The following is a 22,474-nucleotide window of genomic DNA, read 5'->3' on the forward strand; positions in this document are numbered from 1 at the left end:
AGGCATGCACCACCATGCCCAGCTAATTTTTAAATTTTTTTCTTGCTGTGTTGCCCAGGCTGGTCTGGAACTCCTGGCCTCTGGTGATCCTCCTGCTTCAGCCTCCCAAAGTGCTGGGATTACAGGCATGAGCCACTGCACCTGGCCAGATATTTTCTTTAGGTAAGAGTAAAAATGAATCTTATTTTCCTCATTATATATAACTAATTAAAGATAAAAAACATGGAAAATCATCAAAATACACTATTCCCTTAGCTTCTAAATTCTGCAAGTCTTTAATATTTCATAAAGTAATAGAGAAAATGGCCAGTGTGATTTAGTGAAAAATGAGAAATTACTATGTTTTGTAAGAAATGCAGTAATGCTGTAGCAGTCTTACTGAACAGATGCTATCTGCAAAGATGAGTGTGGACATTTGTAGATTTAATATTTATGATTTTGACTATTGTGAATGATCATGAGTGTCTACTTGAAGAAGTAATTTATAATTTTGCTGAGACAAATGTACATTTGTGTCTATATATGTGTATGTTTGCATATGTATATGTCTATGCATGTGTATCCATATGTATGTATATATGTACAAACATGTGCGTGAACAGCATTCACATAAGTAAGTTAAATAAGCTTAGCTGATACAGCAGCTTTGCTCTGGTCTGCTAATCAATAAGTGCACAGTATGCTTGGGAAATTATACTTATTGCATTTTGCTGGAGAAATTGTATTACAGTGGTATTAAAATTTGGCACTTTGCAAAGGTCTTGGGACATATCACTTAAGAACACAAGGACCTGTTTTGTTGAGTAATTGGCACATGGTTCATAAAGGGATTAAACTGTTAAAAACAATTTTTTGCAAAGTATTTCCAGTGAAATTGTTGTTATATTATTCTTTTTCATCATACTTTTTGGAAAATACAGATATTACAAAAGTCAATATACACCAGGATTGGATCTAAGTGATTATGATTCCATGGGCTTCAATCTGAAGGTAGTAATGTAATTCCCAAATGATTTTTAAGCCAGCATTTCATTATAATGGTGATGAAGCACCCACGTGAGTACTAACATTATTGTTAAATATTTTGGTAATTTTACACACCATGTATGAGAATTTATGTGGATTTACAGGCTGAAAGCTTTTTTCATAATTAGAAAGGTAAACAAATCTTTCTTGAGGGATAGGTAGCCAATAATAAATGCAACAAAATTGATAGAAATTATAGGCATGAGTTGCCCTGAGGTGCAGCATAAATCTTGCTTTGCTTTCAGCAGGAAAAAAAAAATGGCATTAAGAAAGTAACCCTTGGCACTAGGGTGAATAAATGCACTCCAAATGTTGGTACTATCTGATCCTGAGTCATTTGCATAGATCCAGTAAGAAAGGACATTAGAAATTTAAAAATAGTTTAGGTGCAAACATTGCTATCTAAATTTCTCTAACTCAAAATCTGGTGGGATGAATATCAACTAACTAACTAATTTTAATAAAACAGTGAAATCAATTTCTTCCAGGCAAAATTATATGATGATTATCTAATATGTATATTTCTATGATGTCAGCTTTCCTGCCCGTGAAATTATAATTAATTTATATTAGTTCCTAATTCAATAAGCCAATAAGCAGTAGATGTGATGGCATAATATCATGGTGATAGAAGCTAAAAAAAAGGACAAGAGAAAATTATCAATTTCTCCAGTGTAGAAGAGACCATACTATTTATTGGCAGCCAGATACCTGCAGACAGGGAGTTAGGAAAGGCCAATGATTTCTTCCCCAGCCCTGCTTTTCTCTAGGGCTGCAGCAGTCTGGATGATTAATGAGTGATTTTCTTGGGTCCATAACCTTTAGCCTTTTGCTGCTACCAAACATAATTCTTGGTGATACTGAGTGCTCAGGAAATGCAAGTGGATCTGAACAAGCACAAGGTAATTACTAACTTTCATTAAGTTAGCTAACTAAGAGAGCACTATACCTGTAACACATAGGGAATGATTAGGGTCATGATATGCTTTGGATGAGTTAATATATTCTACTTGTATATTCTTTTCTCCATCCATAATATCTCCTTCTCTCAGTTGGTCTGAAGACAATGTGAGATAATAAAGCATATGAAAGAGGTTTATCAACTATGATGAGTCATGTTCTATGAAAATGTTAGGTTTTACAAACATTTGAGAAGGCATCATCATGTAGTAGAAAGAATATGTACATGGGTATCAAGCAAAGGCAGATTTAAATTCTACCTATTACTATGCTAAGTGCAGGGGAGACAACAGTGAAACAATAAAAATACATTCTTTTGTGTGACACATGAGCCTCAGTTTCCTCATCTATACAATGGAGATAAATATGTTCTTTGAGAGTTTTAGTGAGTTGTGAGAAAAAAATATATGTAAAGTGCCTCATGGTGCTTTAGTAGATTCTCGATAAATCCTAGTCCTTATTTTTCTCCCAATGGAAATATGTATTTGTATGTATACTTTACATAATAAAAATGGTAGCTTATACTGACATTTTACAATGTTGTATTTCTTGTTGATAACATAAAATTCAAGACAGCAACTAAGTTCAATTACAATAGAACACATCCAAAGAAACACATGGAACCATTAATAACATCATAGAAAATTGCCTTAGATGCTTTTTGGAAAGGCAGTAAATAAATGATAAATCAATAAATGAATGAATGAATGAATAAATAAATAGAAAATACTAATAATTCTACAGTCCAATTCAAATGTTCTAAATGTTCTGGCTCCTAAATAGTATTACATTTTCTAGGAAAGTATAATAGCATAAGCATCAATGAATGAAAATATTACAGGAAATTAAATTTATTAAGTTAATTTTGTTGTCATTTTGGTATTTTCTTAATATCTTAAAGTATTCCATAAAATTATCATAGAAAATATAATTTACTATTTATAGTATAGAAAGTCTGTATTTAGCTTGTAATCCATGAAAAATGTACAAGTCTCAACCTGGCATGTAATAAATATGAAAATATTTGAAATATTCAAAATACCTAGCAAAATCTGGGGAAGTGTTCCCTTTTCTTCCACATAAATATTCACTATGTAAATACTTCTCAAGTGCAGAGTTCTTTAATCTTCATTCACAAATAATTATATCCTTTAATTAGTTTATTTCAAATGTGTTTAAAGACAGTCTTAGTGCAGCAGAGGAAATACAAAAAGGTGTTCCTTCCTCATTGTTGCAAGAGACAAGTCTTGGCAAACAGAGAGGACTGGAATAGGGTCTGGATGTCAGTCCCTATATGTTCCTTGGGAAAGGCATCATCTGTTCAAATGGATGTTGTGACTCCATTTCCAGTGCTTAAGTTCTAATAGTTGAAAACCTTAATTTAGATTCCCACTTCTTTCATTCTTTCTAGGACACCCCAGACTCATTTGCCATAGCATCTACCTAGAGATGGCCAATATTATAATTCAGGAATTTTATGAATAAAAGAGATAGCTTGAGAATTTCCACTGGAGATGGAACAGTTTTGTCAATTTTATTTACTGAAAATATTTGTTTATACATTGATCTTACCCTTTATTTTAGTGCAGTTCTCATGGCTAATGAGCCTTTAGGGGCTGCAAATAAATCTTAAATACCTGAGACACTAATTTTTATCATCTTAAGTAGCAAAAGTGTTGTAATAGCCTTTTATGCATTTCTAAATAAAAGGAAAATAATTTTTGCCTATCTCCTCTCCTTTAAGGGGGAGAAAGGTTTAGGGAAACTGAACCTCAATCATGGGACCGGGTTAGTAATGGTGAGTGGAGCCAAGAAGGGATAAACTGAGAAACACATTTGAAGAGAGGTTGCTCTAAAGCTTGGCAGAAAAAACAAACAGATTTTCAAATCAAAGCTCTGTAGAAGAGACATATATGGGCATGGAGGTGAAAGGACAGAGGCTTACATTGGAATCCGTGGGAAGAGGTAGAGCCTGGAACTATTCTTGAAACTGATTAAGAACCCAGTGCCCGATAAGGTTCCTGCACTGGTGACGGGGCAGCAGAGTTGTCCCAGCTGCCTAAATGCTTCAGGTTTATAGGCCTTAAATTGACTGATAAGTTTGGGATCATGATATCTTTGCAGTGCTGGAGTACTTGCCCTGCCTGTGTGTCTTTTTCATGCCTTGCTGTACCTACTTTCTCCTCTTCCTCTTCCTGTTCCTCCTCCTCCTTCTTCTTCGTTCTCTTTGGTGCAGATAATAAAGTATTGATGATAATTTATTTTGAGGTGGAGTCTTTCAATACTCGAATTATTCCTGGTTTGCATCCAAAGAGAATACCTTTAGGTCATCTCTGTGCCCAACTGAGGATGGTTGAGAAGTCCCCAAATATAACTCTGCATTATTTCTGTTACAGATCATCTTAGAACTATAGTAATAGATAGTGAATCCATCTAGGGTAGCCCAAATGACATAAGAAAATTAATACAGTAATACAGTGGTACCTAATTTGTATTTGGAGAACAAGGTAGACACTGAGAAACACTGTTTCAAGCATATTGCCATTTTTCAGATACTGCATGTATCTATATATTAATATTATATATATTGATGAATAAATATAGCCAAAAATTAGGCAAAATGAGGGAGTTTCTATATAATTTCAGGGGGTTCAGGCAATAGCTTCTTTAATACCAAGATCTCTTTAATCTGCTTGCTGAATTTTGAAATCCCATTATTTTAGTTTGAAGATTTGATTTGTTTCTAATTGCCAAGGCCTCTAGGAGAGGTGTCTATTTAAAGCTGTGGTATATGGCCAGGTGCAGTGGCTCACACCTGTAATTCTAGCACTCTGTGCGGCTGAGGAGGGAGGATTGCTTGAGGCTAGGAGTTCAAGACCAGCCTGCGAAAGAGTAAGACCCCATCTCTACAAAAAGTAGAAAAATCAGCCAGGCATCAGTTCCAGCTACTCAGGAGGCTGAGACAGGAGGATTGCTTGAGACCAGGAGTTTGAGGTTGCAGTGAGCTAGGATGATGCCATTGCACTCTAGCCAGGGTGACAGAGCCAGACCCTGTCTCAAAAAAAAAAAAAAAAAAAAAAAAAAGCTGTGATATCTCATCTATTCCTTAGTGCAATTAAGTTTGAAGACCTTTTTGAAAACTGGTTTTGTTAAGGAAGAGGATGAGAGCCTTGGGCATCTGAGAGGACATGAAGAACAGGTTCCATTACAGTAGGAACTCAAGTGAAAATAGTTGTGCTGATGGTGTGCTGGAGACAATTTGTACTGACTCTTGAGATCCAACTATACATGAATCTTCCCAGTTCTGAGTTCAGTGACGTTAAGTTGGCACCTTGAAATTGGCCATAGTGCGAGTATTATATCACTGACATTGGAAAATACCACAAATCAGGGCCTTGTTTTTCTCCCTGGAGAGAAAGTTAGCAGCACACCACTGGTCCTGGAACATGAGACTGAGGACAGGAAAAATAACATTCAAAGGCTATCAATTTAGCGGATTTTGTTTGTTTGTTTGTTTTAAAGTGGTGGTAAGTGATGAAAAAGCTGTGGATATAAATGTCTTTTTGATTTTTTTATTCTATTCACAGTAGGAGCCAAACCGTCCAGAGTTAGGGAATGTTATTAAAGACTAATTTAAGAATAAAATATGATTTTGAGGTCTATGACCTTAATTTTGCTGGGATAGGAGTTTCATATGTTTATTAATTTTATTAAGAGAGAAGTGTTTGAAGGCTGCTGTCATTTTCTTATCCCTGCTTTGCTTTGCTTTTTTCAAAACAACTTACTAGGCTAATGACTATATTAATATATAGCCATAATGACATATTGTGTGAAAATGACTCATGAGTCTCCACTAAAATGTAACAAAGACAAAGACATTAATCAATCTAAACATGTAAAATGTGCATTCTCAGTTTTGCTTGAATAAAATAAGCAGAAATATTCCTTTAACAATGGAAATGTTTCCTCTTCCAGTATATTCCCTTTTCAATGTGCCTACATTCTCATTTAAAACTAAGTGAACTGGCTACTTTTCCATTAACCTAGTTTCCTAAGCCACAAACTTGTTTCTCATATTTTACTTCTATGTTATATTTCCCCCCCCACACACACAAAAATGGGCTGAAGAAGCATTTAGAAGGGCTAGCCGCTTAATTTCCATTCTAATTTAGGGTCCTACATCTTTTCCACAGGAATCAACTGAAATCTGATAATTCCAGCTCTGTTCTCAGAATGCATCACCAAGAGAAGATAGGGCTATCTCCAAAAAAGAAAAATAAATAAATAAATAAATATATAAACACAAAAGAAAGAAAAACAAAGGAAAAAAGACAAGGGAAATGAATAATAAGAAAAATGAGCCTTTCTTTAAGCAACACAAAAAGCCATGTACCTGCTCAATCCAAAAAGCAAAGCTCAGTCCAAAAAGCAGTAACCTGATAACCAGTCTAGCTACAAATATTCATTTAGCAGCTAAGAGTTCAGGCTCTACATTATTTGCCTTTGTGCTTTTTGGACTCGTGAGAGTCTATAATAAGCAGGGTTGTACGTACAGCCTAAACACATTAAGTGAACAAACAACATTAATTGGCTTTGGTATGCTGACACATGTAGGGCAGTCCATACTTACTTTCTGAAGAGGTAGTTCTTGATGATCAAATTTAGACTTAGTCTGCAAGTTTAAAGTCATGCTTCTGCCTGCATGCATTGCTGAAATACCTCCATAGGGCAGCATGCCAAGGTTAACTGTGTTGTGTTTGTAAGCAGCATTCTGAGTAGAGGAAATAATCATGTGACAGGGTGTGAACACATGCTCAACAAACTGATTATTACATGAACATGTTTAAATTTATAACATTTAACTTTAAGCAGGCAAACAGTAACTTTCTTTTTTAAACATGCACTTGATCAGACAGAAGCATACAGTAAACAGTGTTAGTTATGCACATAATGAGTACCGTCCAAAACTACAGAAAAGACAAAAAGCAAAGAAGATACATTCTGTTTTACATTTGCTGCTAACTCAAAGTTATAAAATCTATCTTTTATATATCATGATTATAGTGACTTTGGACAAGTATTGTTCATCTTTAGTAGTCCATTAATTTTAAAAATTCAAACAGTGAGATTTTAAATTTTACCAGCTGCAAATCTCATGGTCTCTTTCACATTGTGAGATCATCATATAAGAAAGACAAACATTAGCTTCTAATTCTGTCTTAAGCTAATGCATAGCAACGTTAAAGCCAAAATCGGTCTCCGTTATTGCTTAGTCTATAGGTATAATTACAGTAACTCAGAAAAACAGCTGGTCAAAAAAAAAAAACATTCAATCTGATCATTGGCTCGATTGAATTTACTTATTAATTCAGTTAAACCAATCAAATAAGTTATATGTGGATCCAAATTTTCTAATTTTTTTGTCTCTTATAAATTACATTTTAAACTAAAGAAATTTCATAATGATACTAAAGCAATTATATTTGTTGAATTATTAATGCTATTTGTCTAATATGCCTAAATACCTACAGAACACTCTGGTGATATTTGCATTGTGGCTACCTTTCAATGGGTGTATCTAAAATTATTCTAAGTGACTGATAGATAATTTTTTTCTATAGAACTTCATTTAAAAATTAAAACATTTTAGGTGCCCTATCAGCAAATTGCTTCCACTGGTATAACCTCCACCTTCAACCTACAATGGAAATGAAACCATTGACGGAATTTGGTCTCTTTAAGTAATTCTCTTGTTAATATTTTGGGGAAAAAAATCACAGAAGTTAACTTAGTATACTTTTTCTTAACTGAATATTACTGAACATTAATAGCAGGCAGCTACTCTATTCTGAGGGCGTTATTATCAAAGCAATGATTTTTAGCATCAAAGTTTAACTGAGGTCAATTGAAAGACTACTGATTGAAATAGTAGTCTTTGACTATTGAAATACTTTGACTATTGAAATAACATCAATTGAAATATTCCTGATGGTGTGCTTGCCTAACAATCATATTTATTATGGATTCATAATTATTTCATACATAGATTTTCATTGTCACCATGTCAAAATTGAAAAGGACACTGAACATCTCAATCTAGCATGTAGATAATTCCTTAAGGTTTAAAATTACTCCAGTCTAGTACTGTCTCATTTCCTATAGAACAGAAGCAGTCTCAGACATATGGGTTCATGTTTTCCATTCTCTGTCACAGTGAGGCTCTGTAGTGGAAGCACGAACCTGGCGGTTAAACTAAAGGAGAAAACAAGCATCTTTTATCTAGGGTAGAACTTGGAGCTGCCTCTCCAAGATCAGCACTGAGATCTTCTGCCAACATCATGTTGGACTGCTAAGCTTATCCAAGGTCCAGGTCTCTAGGCAGTTGTCTTTTATGTGGAATGGACAAAGATCTTGTAATTTCTAGTGAAACTATTTTATTTTCAGGATTCAAATGGTTCAACTAAATTTTACTGGAAACAAAGCACACCACGTCTCTGGTGCAGTCTGACTTTGGACAGAATGTTGAGTAGCACAGCTATATCAAAACTAGTTTTACATAATAAATCTGTACTTCAGTATCCTGAATTCATTTTGTTTAGTAGCTGAGAAGTTTTAAGTAAAGTACAGACTGAATAGCTCAGTAACTCAGTTGAAAGAGGCAAAGAAATGTTATTTGGAGAAAACAAGAGGAAGAGCTTCCAGGATCTGATGGCTTAAAGCGATACTCTAAGGTAATTTAATTTCTTGGAATTAAATGAAAAGCTATTGAATATACATTGAAATTGTTCTGAAAAGTGAAAGACAGACCCAGGGAATTACAAACAAACAGGGGATATGTGGAGACTAATTAAAAAGGGAGGTGTTGTCATAGCAATGGAAAATACACATGAATTCCCTTTTAGTTATCTAGGACAGGCAGGGCCTCCAGACTTTTACTGATCCAAATCTTCTTCCCCCAGCCCTATCTGCTCCCTTAAAATTCCTGCTCCAAGAAGAGGAGTTGCCTACTTTTCAGTGGTTCGGAACAAAGGAGAGGAACCATTTATCTGGAACGCCAGTAAGGAAGCGATGGTACCAAATGCTTAGGATTTTATCTTTTCTTTTTCATGCTTTGTTTTCACTCATTCCTCTGTTGCCTCAAGTTACTAGTCATGATACATATGCTCCAAAAAGCTTCTTATAACCTTTCTTGTCTAGTTCATCTTACCCTGTTACGTATGGTCGTGTCTACACGAGGCCAGAGTTCCCAAACTGTACTGTATTATTTGGCCCCAAATATTTTCGCCCTCCAAGTTATCTGTCTACATGGAGGGTATAACTTGAGGTAAGGCATGGTGACAACCGACCAGGTGTCTCCCACTGACAGCCAGTCATGAGGCTTTGATGAGGCTCCCTTCAATGGGACTGAGCACACCTATTTGAAACAGACATTCTGATGAAATATTTTGCAAGGCAGAACCAATTTGCACATTGAGAAACTAACACCCGCACCCACATTTATTAGTTCACTCTTTCCCTAAAAAAATTTTCTTGTCATGTAGACACGACCTACAAACAATATAATTATTTGAAAAGAGTAAACCTGAAAACACAAAATTCAGTATTAAAGAAATACATAATAAATGTAGTGGCCTGTGCTTTTAACAGGACACCAAATAAAATAATAAAACTATTGAGTGAAACATTCTGAGAGTATATTATTACACAGATCCCCAGTTTACACTGAGCATTCAAACCTAGAAACTGAGAACAAAAGGCCCCATTTTCACAAAAAATATCTAAGAATCTAATGTCAATATAGAACACACAAAACCCTCTACACCAAAGCCACAAAGTACACTGAATGACGACGGTCAATAGGTAATAGTTCTAGAAAATGAAATGCCTGATTTCTCTTAGAGAGATTTGAACAGGCAACAAAATATAATTCTAGGTTTTATATGCTATTTTTTTTACTCTCCCCAATCCCTATACATTCCATGCTTCATTGTGACTCAATTTTTAACTGAATTAGGATTAATTTCCTTTTTTTGCTGCAATATTCATACTAATTTATACATTTGTAGTCTTCATAAAGACAACATCTATTTTTGTTTTCTGTGGTATAATTTGAGTTTAAACATTTCCTTCTATATAAAAACCAACATTTTAAATGACAGGATTTTTATTAAATAAATTTATGTGTGGGAGGGCATTTAATCTCTGCTGATTTTTCTGTTTCTTGCTGGGAAGATTATTGCTCATTAGAAGTAATAACGTTAGTAGTCCCATAGCAGTAACTATGTGCAAATTTTATAAACAAATCAGGCCTGACTTTAATATAAGTGAGTCTGTTCGGAAAGGGGCAAAATACTCACTTTTTATATATTCAATAAAAATCATACTCTTTAGGTCACTAGAGAACAGTTTTGTGTCCTAGAAGAGGCATTTTGCCTTAATGGCTAGAAAGCAATTGAAGCACCATGCCATATAATAGAGTCAAATTCTTTCTCACTAACAATATTTAGGCTAGATTCGATAAATAATTCACCTGCAGGTTACGGACTCTCAGAAAGCATTAAGCAATATCCACAAAAGCTATTATGATTCATTTCCCCCACAATATAAAGATAAATAAAATACTGATCATCTACTCATTCATGTAGTTCATGCTTCACTACATGTGCTTAGAAATGCCAATAAAGTAACACTAAAGGCAGGAGAGATATTCTTACAGAGAAATGCCAGACATACCCTGTCTAACCTTCTAGCTTCTATATGTCTAAGCAGCTGTTGTCTCCAGTCTGCAGGCATTTTACCACAGCTCTCCTCTCCCTTCACAGGAGTAGGCCTCGTCTTTATATCACTGTTATCTGATGGCTTGTCACCATAGTTACCCAAGTTATAGTCAGACGGTATTTTTTCCAAAAGAGCTGCCATAGTAGGCCTAGCTGAAACTGGCCTGGTTTGGGAGGCACCGTAACTCTCTGTACTGTAGCTTCTTGCAGACAGTGGCCTCCTCTGGGTTAGGTTTTTAACTGGAAAACTTCCCGCCTGAGCTTTCACTTCTTGATATGAAGGGTGTTCATCTTCATACCTGCCATTCCTTTTCAGGAACTGGGACTCAGTCACTGAAACGCTGCTTTGGCGATCCAGCCCTCCCCTATACGGAGGTCTGCCGTACCTATCAGTCGGGGGCAGCTCGTGCTCACTGACCCTTCTAAACATGGCCATTTCTGTGGAGCTCACCAGGGAGTCGGCCCTTCTCAAGAAGCCTGCCCTTGCCCCTTGGCTTGCGAACTGGGCGTTCACCACAGCATCCTCATTCACCGATGGCTGCGAAAATGAAAACATTTGCTCCATTGGTGGGTATCCTCTGTACGCTCTAGGGCTAATCAAATCCTTGGTCATGTTTTTGCCGGGCTGCTGCACATACTCCGAATTGTGTTGAAAAGAGGGTGGTATCCTCTTATCAGCTTTCACTTCCACCATTCCTTGAGGATTGAAGCTTTGGTCAAACTGATAGACTTTTTTTGTCATAGATGCTTTTTGTTGTTGTGGCCCTTTACTACTTCCATAAGTGAGCATCTCGTCATCCAGCATTGGGACCGATTGGCTTCGAGACATACTGGACATACCGTGCTCTGGTCCCAACATTTTATCTGGTCGTTCGTGGCTTCCCAAGTGATCACTCCCAGAAGCATAGTTTTCTAATGGTATATTATAAACCTTGTATGTACCAATGTCAATCTCATCGATACTCTGTGACTTTTTGAATTTATTGGACTTTATATCTTTCATTAGTGGGGAAAGCCTCTCTGTGCTTTTGCTAATTGAAATAACACCTTTAGAAGATTCTGGGTGGCAGTGGATTTGAGAAAAGACATTACTAAGACTCCTGTTGGGATTGGAATCATGATACTCCCATGGTACTCCTGGAGAAAAAGGACTAGGTATTTCAGTAGATTCTTTGATATGTTCTTTCCTTTCAGGCAAGGGGCTGGTAGTGGGGGTTGTCTCTAATTTGGAAGGAAAAGCTGTCCTGTCTTCAAAAGGACTAGGGGTTCTGGTCCAATTCTGCCAAGGATTAGAAGGAGGCACTTCTGTTTCTGGTGTGTGTCTGTGTGTAGACTGCTCAAGTTCCAGGGGAACACCAACAATCCTATCCTGCCTGATCAAAGGCCTGCGTCCATGAGAAGATGAGCTTCTAGATTTCGAATTTAAGAGAGGATTATTGTTGGCATTCTCTGCTGTGGTTTCCTCAGCAACAAACCCAGTGTTGTCATAATGTGAGCCATCAGTCCAGTTGTCAGTGAAAGCATCACCCATTGGCAGCCTGTCAGGGCGCTGTGGTAGATTCCCTTGGGGAACAGCCTCCCGCTGGCTGAGTAATGGCTTTGCGTCAAGAGGCTGTGGGAAAGGTGGTGCAATCCTGTGAACGCAAAGGGAAGAAGAAATATGAAAATGAGGAAGAGCTGGGTCTTTGCCAGAAAGAGAGCAAGCAGCAAAGAAGGCCACCATCCTTTAGCTGCTCATTCATCCTCACCTGACTTATGATCAAGATAGTATTATTATTTCATGTTCGAAAGAAAGCCATCCCTCTACCCTACTCTAACTTTTATCTCTTCCTACTAATAATCACCTTCTAACATATCATATAATTTACTTACCTTTTATATGTATTGCATATTGTCTCCTGTCCTCTGCTAGAATGTAAACTCACGAGAACAGAGATCTTTTTCTCTTCAGGCCTAGAATAGTGCCTGGCACACAGTAGGCATTAAATACATATTTGTTGAAGGACTGAATGAAATATATAGATTTTCAGTAGTGGCCCTGAAACCTGACTGATAATTAGAATCATGTGATTCCTGGTACTCATCCCTGTAGATTCTGATTTTCCAAAATATTGTTTGAGAGTACTTTCTTACAAATGCTTGGTATATCTAATGAATCTAAATTGTCTTCAAATAACATTTATTTGAAGGCCAGGTTTTGAAAACACTAAATGGCATTGTATAGAGAGCACATTCAGGTATATTTTTCTAGAATGTAAATTATATTATGACTTTAGGTTATTGGCATGTTTACATCAGTGACCATAGTATTTCTAGCAGATGGTAATTTTTCTAAGTTTATTATAAACCATTTACACACTAAAATTGAATTATATACCTTTTATTAATGATGGAAATATTTGTATGTGCTTCTGCTAATTTAAAAAAAAGTACATTTAGAAGGTATCTTCCAAAAGTACCTAAATTAATCTCAGCTCATACAAAAATAATGAATTTATAAACTGAGTTAATATTTTTATCATGGGCATTGATGAATAGAAATAGTTATTCATGAATTACTAAAGAAAATATTGCCAATAGTGGCAATATTAGTAAAATATGAGTAAAAGTTATTGATTACCTATAATTTGACAATTTTTATTTGCTATTTGTAGTGTAAAAAACCACAGCAATAAGTTACAAAAAATTAGAACTGGGAAAATACCATCTTATTGAGTCACTGTATTTTGCTCTGTGGTTTTTGTTTTTTCATCCATAAAATTGGAATAATATAGAGTAGGAGCCATTTTGGAAAGATTAAATACTTTTAAATACATTCTAACTTTTCCAGGTGGTGATAACATCATGACGATGATGGTGAGAGCAATGAAAATTTATTGAACATTTACTCTGCATCAGGCACATAAGTGCTTTCCTGGCATCTTTTTTGGATGGCAAAATGTCCACATGCCTCATCAAAAAGTGTTGGGCAAACACAATGTTTGATTTTTAAAATTTTTTGTTCTATCATCTCATCCTCTTAATCTCCAACCATGTCTCCCTCAATCACTGGCATCACCTGTAAGATGGATTCATCTGTACTTGAAAGTCCCAAGTGAACTACATTTGCTTACCTGCCTCTTCTGTCTTCTATGCCACTCATAGAATTGTGCCGAAAACAATTCCAAAATTAAGAAGATTCCATTTTTAAAAAAAGTTGCTGAAAATAAGCATTTGGGAACAAAAAAGAGGGGATTCTAAACACACCTGTTACCCCACAAAGAATTATGTACTGCATCTTTAGCTGTTGTCTGCAAGGACCCCATTTTAACCCGGGTGTTAGAGGATCCTGAGGAGGCCTGGGAAGGCGAGTAGTCTGAGTAAGTGCCTGAGGAAACACTGTTATTCAGACAGTGAGTTTTGTCAACTTCAGACTCATCAGTTGATTCTGAAATTTAAAGGGTAAAAACGTTACAATGCTATGAACATTGACAATTACAGACACAGAAAAGCAAGTATGAAAACGGATACCATACCGATTAATGTTAGAGATGTATATTTGTAAAATATTTTTATAGACTACGGTGTATCATAATGTACTACTGGTGATTCATCATGCACATGCATTTGCGGCATATTTCCCACATCAGGTTCATAATGTTACCTTTTTTGTCCTTCCCTAGCAGAACAAGTTTGGGTGGATACAGAGGGGTCTCAGCTAATGAAGGGTGAAGTTCCCCAATCCTCATTTCATTAGCTGGATGAACAAAAGAATCCTGAGAGATATAATAATATAGGACAAGGAAAGTAAACATTTAAACAATGGTTAACCAAGATGGCAATATCTCTATTTGGCTCAGATTCAAAGATGTGGCTCTAGAATTTAATTCACTGTGGACCACTGGGAGAAATGAACCATACGTAACTCTGAGTTAAGCACTATTTTTTTTTTCTAATTTAAGTGAGGCCACTTATTCACCAGACTTTTTTTTCTTTTTTTGCATATTGCTCATATGCCTGACACTGTGCAAAGAACTGTGGAGGTTCCAAAGAAAGACAAAATGTGGCCTGTGCCCTCTGGGAGTTTACAATCTAGTTGGGAAGATGAGACATAATTCACTATAACACCAGACAATTATGACAAGCCATATATGAGTAGTATGATTCATACATATATATTATATATAAACATGTAAGAATTTTAGGGAGTTAACTCTCTAAGAGTTTTAAAAGGAAAGTATATTACTGACCAATTAGAATTTTTTTTGGCATCCCTAGCCATATTAATGCAGTGATGGGTCCTATAAATCCTGCTCTTTCCCCAGTCTCTCTCTTAATTTCTACTGTTTCCCAAGTGATCATCTCTGCAATTTCTCTAGTTCTAATATACCTTCTTCCTAAGGTTTCTAGTTCTCTCATGACCAATCTAGCCTGCTAAATCTTCATTCTATATCCATTCACTGAGTGTAATGAGCAACATTGATATAAGACTGTAACTTCATGACTAATGAACACATTAAAAAACCATGAATTTTGATCTTTATAATTCATATTATCATTACCAGTAACCAGGTAGTGAGAGAGAGTTAGGGAAGGCAATACCAAATTTTCATTTTCTTCAACATAAAAAAATGCCTTATCTATGCCTATAAGTAAGTAGCGATATAAATTTATGCATAGTAACTATCTTTATGTCTTTGTCTTAAACTTTAGATTAATTTTAATTCAAAGAATAATTTTCATTTATTTTTAAATTTTTAGTACTTTTTTTTAGAGACAGTCTTGCTCTGTCACCCAGCCTGGATTGCAGTTGTGCAATCACAGGTCACTGTAACCTTGAACTCCTGAGCTCAAGCAATCCTCCCACCTCAGCCTCCCAAGGTGCACTGGGTCACAGGCAGGAGCCACTGCATCTGGCCTTAGTTTTTAATTTCTCAGTATGTTGTTAGTTTGGGATATTAATATGACACATTTAGAAATATTTTATTAAATCAGAGAAAGAATATATTTGAGGACAAAATATAAATTTAAAAAGTCCTGCCTTATAATTAATTGATTGGTGTAATGAACAGAGAGAAATTCTTACTATAAATTTAATATATTGCCAAGGACCCCCATAGTGACAGGTTTAGTTCTTTGGGTACTGCAAAGAAACACATCCCTTTCTTTAACTCTTAGTTTAAGTTCTATCTTGGAAGATTGTTTTGGTTAGGTTTGTATGGAAATATTTGCCTGTGAAAAACATGGGTATATCTGATACTTGTTAATTTTTTTAAAGAAATTTTAAGGGAAGAAAATTGAAAGATTTCCTAGCTCTAGGCCAACTTTTTTTGTTTTCTAGAGACGATTCTGAGACTGAGCTCAGGCCTAGGCTCACATAGATAATTAGACAAAGATTCATCACTGGAGCAGGATTCTCTTGGGTTCTATTCCAGTGATCCTCCCTTATATTATGCTGCCTCCTGGTAAGCGTGGCTGTGAGCACACAGAGGACTTAAAATGAAATATCAGATTTGAAGAGGGATAGACAAGAGACTGGGATTGATGAAAATTCTATAACTGAAGAAGGAAATCTGTGTTTTCATGGATTTTTGAAAATAATTTCAAAGGTTTAGCATAAGAAATATACAATAAAGTTTTGAGGTGACAGAATAGAGAATAAAAACCTTTACATACCTTTCGAGAAATTTCTAAGAAGATGTGAATTTGCAAAACAGTACCATGAAAGGCATAAAATGTGTTGACTTGTCAAAAAAATTTCAGTTATAAGGTATCATATTTCCATTCTATTTCTGTTTCTTTTTTTAATCATTTATTAATCAGCTTACTTTGGACAAGGCAGTGTATCTCTCTGGACCTTATTCAATTCATCATTAAAATATAGGTAAACAGATAATAGGAATTAGTGTTAATTCCTGTTTAGTACTAATATTCTATGACTCAAAAGGTAATTTATTTGTTGAAATAATAATTTTAAAAGGAAATATTCTTATTACACCTAATTACAAGTATAGGAATTTTGTTTTATTTAAAAACAAAAACAAAAATAAAATAGAAACACAAAAAAGCAAACCAAATAGTTGTACAAGTACAGAATGTTAATATAATTGAGTCTCATTTTTTTTTCCCCTTATGCCCTACAGAGTCAGTACTCAAGTCATCTTATTTGCATTGATCAAACTTTCAAACTTGTTCCGGTCAAATTTGTGACCGGAACTCTGCACGGTAGCTGTGGTATGGCTCAGGTTCAAGTTTCTGACCCTGTTTAAGAATTTCTATTGTGAATCAAAAAAGAGCCTTAGTGACCAGGAAGAGTATGATCATCAGCTAATTACGAACTTGCATTTCATCCCTAGAGTTCTGTGGCCCTCCACCTAAGAGATGACACTGTCGTAGCAGGAATGATGAATTTGCACTGATCCAGGTAGATTCTCTTATCTTTATGAGCAAAGTGATGATGATGATGATGACAGTGATGATAATGGTCATCAGTTAAGGAGCATCCATTATGTTGCTATTGTGCTAAACACTTTATCTGTATTATCCCTGTCAATTATTCCAAATATAATGTTGTTTATTATAATTATCTATTATTTTAAAATAATTATTATTTTTATTTTACAAATAAGGAAATGGAGGCTCAGAGAGGTGAAGTCATAATTCTAATTCACAAACTTAATAAATGATAGAGCCTGGATTTGAATTGGGATCTGTCCTACTCAAAAGTTTTCTATGTGATACTGTGTACATCATGTTGTCTATCCCAAGTAAAGCTCATTTCTCAAATGGGCTTCACAGAACAAAGTTAACTATCCAACAAAGTAAATCAATCATTGACTTTTGTCTGTATAAATTTTCTTATAGAGGCTCGAGGAATCGACTCTCTGTTGGAAAAGTGAAATTTTGGGGACTGTTTCTATGCGTGAAGGCAGTGGAAGTTACTGGTAGGGAATCAGATTTGGTGGCGATCCCATTGTAAGCACATTGAACCATATTTCTTTCTGGCGCATAGACAGAAGTGAAGGAGAAAGAAAAGGTAAAATTTTGTTTTTCACCCCTCTGCCTTTCCACTCTTCAAACGACATCTTGGCTGCTGCTGCCAAAGAGAAAGGGAGCCTAAGGTAGAAGTCAAAGGAAAAGAAAAAAAGCTTATTTCTGAGCTTTTGAGAGTCCGGCCTAGTAATAAAGGCAATTTAAGGAAATTTTTAAGGGTAACTGACAGGTCTCTACTACCAGGAGAAAGATATGTTTCCTCTATAGAGAAAGATTAGGCTGAGTCCCCTAACAAAAAGAAAAGTGTAGAACATTTTTGAAAGTGGTGGTGGACGTGGTGAACAGGTATCCGGGTAGTGACCGCAGAAGGATTAAAGGAGAATGGGGCAGGAAGGGGCACATCATTCCCTTGAGGAAGGGGAGGGAATTATCATTTATTGTAGCCTTCCTCTGTGCCAAGAACTGTGCTTGGAGCTGTTTATAAATGCCTATTATTATCTGATGTCATCTCCACAAAAACTTTGAAAGGGTGTTATTATCTTTTTTTTTTTTTTTTTAAGATAAAGAAGCCAAGACTCAGAAAGGTTTTAGTGACTTGACTTGTCAGGTTACATAATTGGTAATGAGGTTAGAGCCAAGATTTCAATTCACATCTGCTAGACTTAAAAGCCCCTTTCCTTGGTTCCCAAACTGTGCTCTGAGGCACCCATGGGTGGTGTTGCAATTCACAGAGACATCGTGTGTTATATTAAATGTTCAAGGGAAACAAAAAATATTTGACATCAGTCAGACATTGTGAAAATTGCCAGCTCGAGGTAGCTCTCAGTTTCAACACTAGATTGCACATTCCTTTTGAAGGCAATCTTTGTGAAGCTGGATTTTCAGTAGTTGCTGTGATCAAAAAGCAAATGCCACTTGAAAATCAAGGCAAAACAGAATTTAGAGCTGTGGTTTTTCACTATGATTCCTAGGTTTGAGAAGGTTTAAGTGGTGTCTAACAGGTGCATATATTCCATTAATATTTTGGTTTTGGTTATCTAAGAATGAAATAAAATTATTATTTTCTCTTTCAATTTATGTGCATTGGTTTTTCAAACGATCACTAAGTAGGGCATAAATATTTAAGTTGTTTGGGTCTAATTACTTAAATGGAACTGCTGGGTATTTCTTTTGGTCTAGGGTCACTGTAACAAAATTACAATAAGGGCATTTGTATACCAGGCGTTTAGTCAACACAAATGACAAAGTGTGGATAGGTAAGGCAGCCAATAATCAATTAATCATTAATTGAACAGAAACTCAAAAATTGTCCTTGACTTCAATGAATTTTTTTAATTGGATGAAGAGACAGACATGTTACCAGGGTTATAATCCTAGACTGCATCAATCGTTCACTTATTCACAAATATTTATTTTGCTCCTCCTCTGTATTAGGTACTGCGATAGACTCTGGGAATACAATGAAGGACAAGATAGAAATGTTCCCTACCCTCACAGTCTGAAGTCAATAAACAAAGTAATCACGAATGTTTTTGTTATATTTTAATGCAAACAAACAGGGTGATGTGATTGAGAAAATCAGAGGGTGTGACTGATCAGGGTGATAAGGGAAGGTCTTCATGTTGAGATGTCCTTCAAGGTGAAACTTGAAGGCTGAGGAGTGCTAGCCATATAAAGAGAGCTGGGGAAAAGGCAAACACAAACTCCACAAGACATCGTAAAGAAAAAAGGGAGAATGGGGACCCGCCATCTCTCCCTGTTCTCTTGTTCTTATGGCTCTCCAGCTCTGTTTTTTGCCTAGCCTAACATACATTAAAGCTCTTGCCATATAGTTGGCAAACAGAAAGTGAGAAAGAAATGTTGATTTACCTTTCTTTTCCCCCCTTACTCAGCTGCCTTTGTAATCTGGTTACCTTGTTTTTTCTTTCTGTTTTCCACTTCTGGTCTTGCCTACCTCTGTTCTTAGTTTTTTTTCTTGGTTTTCTTTTCTTTTTTTTTTTACCTTCCCTTTGGAGCCCCAAAATTAAGTTCATAAACCAGTCATAGCACATCCAGTCCTTGACAAAGTAGCCCGATGAGAAAGAATCAACGAAAGAACACAGGAGCCATGAAAGATCAGAAAGAAAAGCCACTTGCAAAAGAAAATATTCGATCTCCACCAACAGATACCAATGTACAGGATACAATTAAGCTGACAGAGGAAGAATTCCGATTATGGATTGTAAGGAAACTCAACGGAATAGAAGAGAAAATAGAATCCCAACATAAAGAAACTACGAGAACAATCCAGGAAATGAATGAAAAAATTTCCAAAGAAATTGAAATACTAAGGAAAAACCAAACAGAAATTTTGTCAATGAAGGAGGAATTCAGGGAACTTTATCTTGGTTTTCTAATTTGACATGGATAAATATATCATGCAATGTGTAATGCCCTCTTCCACATTCTTGGCAGTGATAACTAAATAATAATGACTCAAAAATAGCATACAAGTACAAAACATATAATAAATGCTCAGTATACATAGACCAGCTAGATGCTTGGTTATCTGCATTTATTAAATCTGACATTGAAGAAATGGAGTATGACCCTTAATTTGGCTGCAGTCAATTGGAGACAGAAGGATGATACAGAAAGCAACAGCTTCTCCTTGCTGTAGGCTGGTTAAAGGTTAGGGAAGGAAGACCTAGAATCTCAATTTTAGGTAAAATATTGAAATTACCAGTAAAATTTCTATTTAAAAGGAAAAGGCCAGTATAAGAAAAAATTAAAAAAGGGGGTTGGGAAAATCATACAAATAAATTTAAAGCTGAAAGTTCAGCTTTAATCTTAGCTTTATTTAGTGTGGTTACCTTAGTTAATTAAGAAGCTTAGATTTTTTTGTAGTTAATAAAAAGCCACTGTAGTGTTTTTAAGGAGGGCAAAGATATGATTAGATTTGTGTTTTAGAAAGATCATTGACAAGGCAATGAAGAGGCTGGGGACAAGGTAAGCCAAGAAAGGCAGTTTGTAATGCAGGACAGAGTTGAGGATCTGAGGAGAGACAGAGAGAGAAGATACACTTAGGTAAAAATATATAGGCTTTGGTAATTATTTGAAAGGGACAAGGAGTGGAGAGAAAGAAGGAAAGAAATCAGGATACCTCTCAAATTTCTAGCTTGAATGAAATGGTAGATAATGGTGCCAGTTGAGGTCAAGATCAATAATACAGGAGCAGAAGCAAGTTTGGGGAGGAAACATTAAATTAATTCTGGATTTGTTAAGCTTGAAGTACTTGTGAGATAATTTTAAGATTTATTTTCTTTACTGTAGCATTATTACCAAATTCAAGACCAAAGCCATCTTTTCCCTGCCTCACCTATCCCATCCTTGCATTAAGAAATCTTAGGATGTTCTTATTTTGTGTTACAGTAAAATTATGAAGTTTATAAGTTTTCATGAGTACATAGCTATTTTGATGTTAAACTGTGATACATGAGATTTGAATAAAAAGCATGTAAGTGTGTATTTAATGTGTACCTGCTAAATGTTCATTTCCTTCCTTTTTATATTGCTGCAATATCTTAGAGGTAAAGAAAAGTCTTGTTTTGCTATAGTAATATGTGTAATATTTTGGAAAGGAGAAAGTACAATAATACTGATTTTATAAGCAAAAAGCTAAAAGCAATGAAAATACATACTTAAGAAAATGTTTTCCTTAGAAATACAGCTGTATTCCCCTCTTCTGGGGCAGGCTGGTTGCTCTGCTGGCAAATGTGCACACTGTACTTATTTTTGCTCAAGACATTCCCTTTGCCTGGAATGCCTTTCTCCTTTTTTCACTTTAAAAGAATCATCCAATCTTTAATATGCAGTCTAACCTTAACTTAGAGTATTATATTCTCTATCACACAATCAACCATGTGACCATATTTTATATAATATGTTCTCTAATCACTTCCCGTGTGTTATGTGTATCTGGCTAGGCTTTACATTAATTGGGGATTACGGAAACATTTTATATTTCTTTTCTCTCTCTCACAGTGTTTAGCACAGTGTTACATATATAATTGGTGTTTAATAAATGCAACAAATTGATGCTTTGAAATGCAGATTTGTAAAAGAGTTTTGCGAGTCTAGATTTTTGAGTAGTTGCTGGAACTTCTAGATGTACTCATACCAGTTATATCCTGATGAAGATAAAAAGATGATAACCAAATTAGCTGAAGAACTGATGAGAGAGATAGTAGAGGTGGCATAAATGTAGTTGAATTCTTTTCAGACCACACAAATCAATAAGAATGAATTTCTAACTCATTCTAAAATATAGGAATTAAGTTTCACATGACTAGATTTCATAAACCTAAATTTCAAAATTATCTCCCTTTTCATAGTTAGTGGTATTTCCTATAAAGGTTGTAACCCAAATATAAAAACATTTAAAAAAATTGTGCTCTAAATGTGAGTAGGAATTTTATGAGATTTGCAGAATAAAAAATCTTTGGTTAGTCTTTTCTAAGACTGATACAATAAAAATTCGGGGTAGCCAAAATACTATTGCACTCCCTGGCCAGGCCTGGCTGGATGACAACTATTCATTCTGTGTGTATTGGAACTTTTGGGGCTGTATTCATGATTTTAGGCCATGAGGGCATCATTTTTCTGTGATTTATTAAATGCAATCCTCAAGTTTGAAAGAGTAGAGAGATCATTTATATTTTTGGGAAAAAATGCACTTATCAAGGAAGATCTATTCAGTT

General features: G+C 35.5%; 1 protein-coding gene across 1 annotated transcript in view; it reads right to left on the bottom strand.

The window, feature by feature from the left end:
- The window catches only part of LRRC7 (leucine rich repeat containing 7), a 571,016-nt gene that overhangs the window by 81,181 nt on the left and 467,361 nt on the right, over positions 1–22,474 (bottom strand). Inside the window, exons 20-23 of the mRNA XM_012652676.1 lie at positions 14,407–14,518; positions 14,010–14,190; positions 10,720–12,397; positions 6,617–6,757 (exon numbers count right to left, since the gene is read on the bottom strand). Of these exons, the coding sequence (XP_012508130.1) occupies positions 6,617–6,757; positions 10,720–12,397; positions 14,010–14,190; positions 14,407–14,518 (2,112 nt within the window). The remainder of the gene's footprint in view (positions 1–6,616; positions 6,758–10,719; positions 12,398–14,009; positions 14,191–14,406; positions 14,519–22,474) is intronic.

Source organism: Propithecus coquereli, unplaced genomic scaffold (genome assembly GCF_000956105.1).
Source record: "Propithecus coquereli isolate 6110/MARCELLA unplaced genomic scaffold, Pcoq_1.0 Scaffold396, whole genome shotgun sequence".
Classification (NCBI taxonomy): Eukaryota; Metazoa; Chordata; class Mammalia; order Primates; family Indriidae; genus Propithecus; species Propithecus coquereli.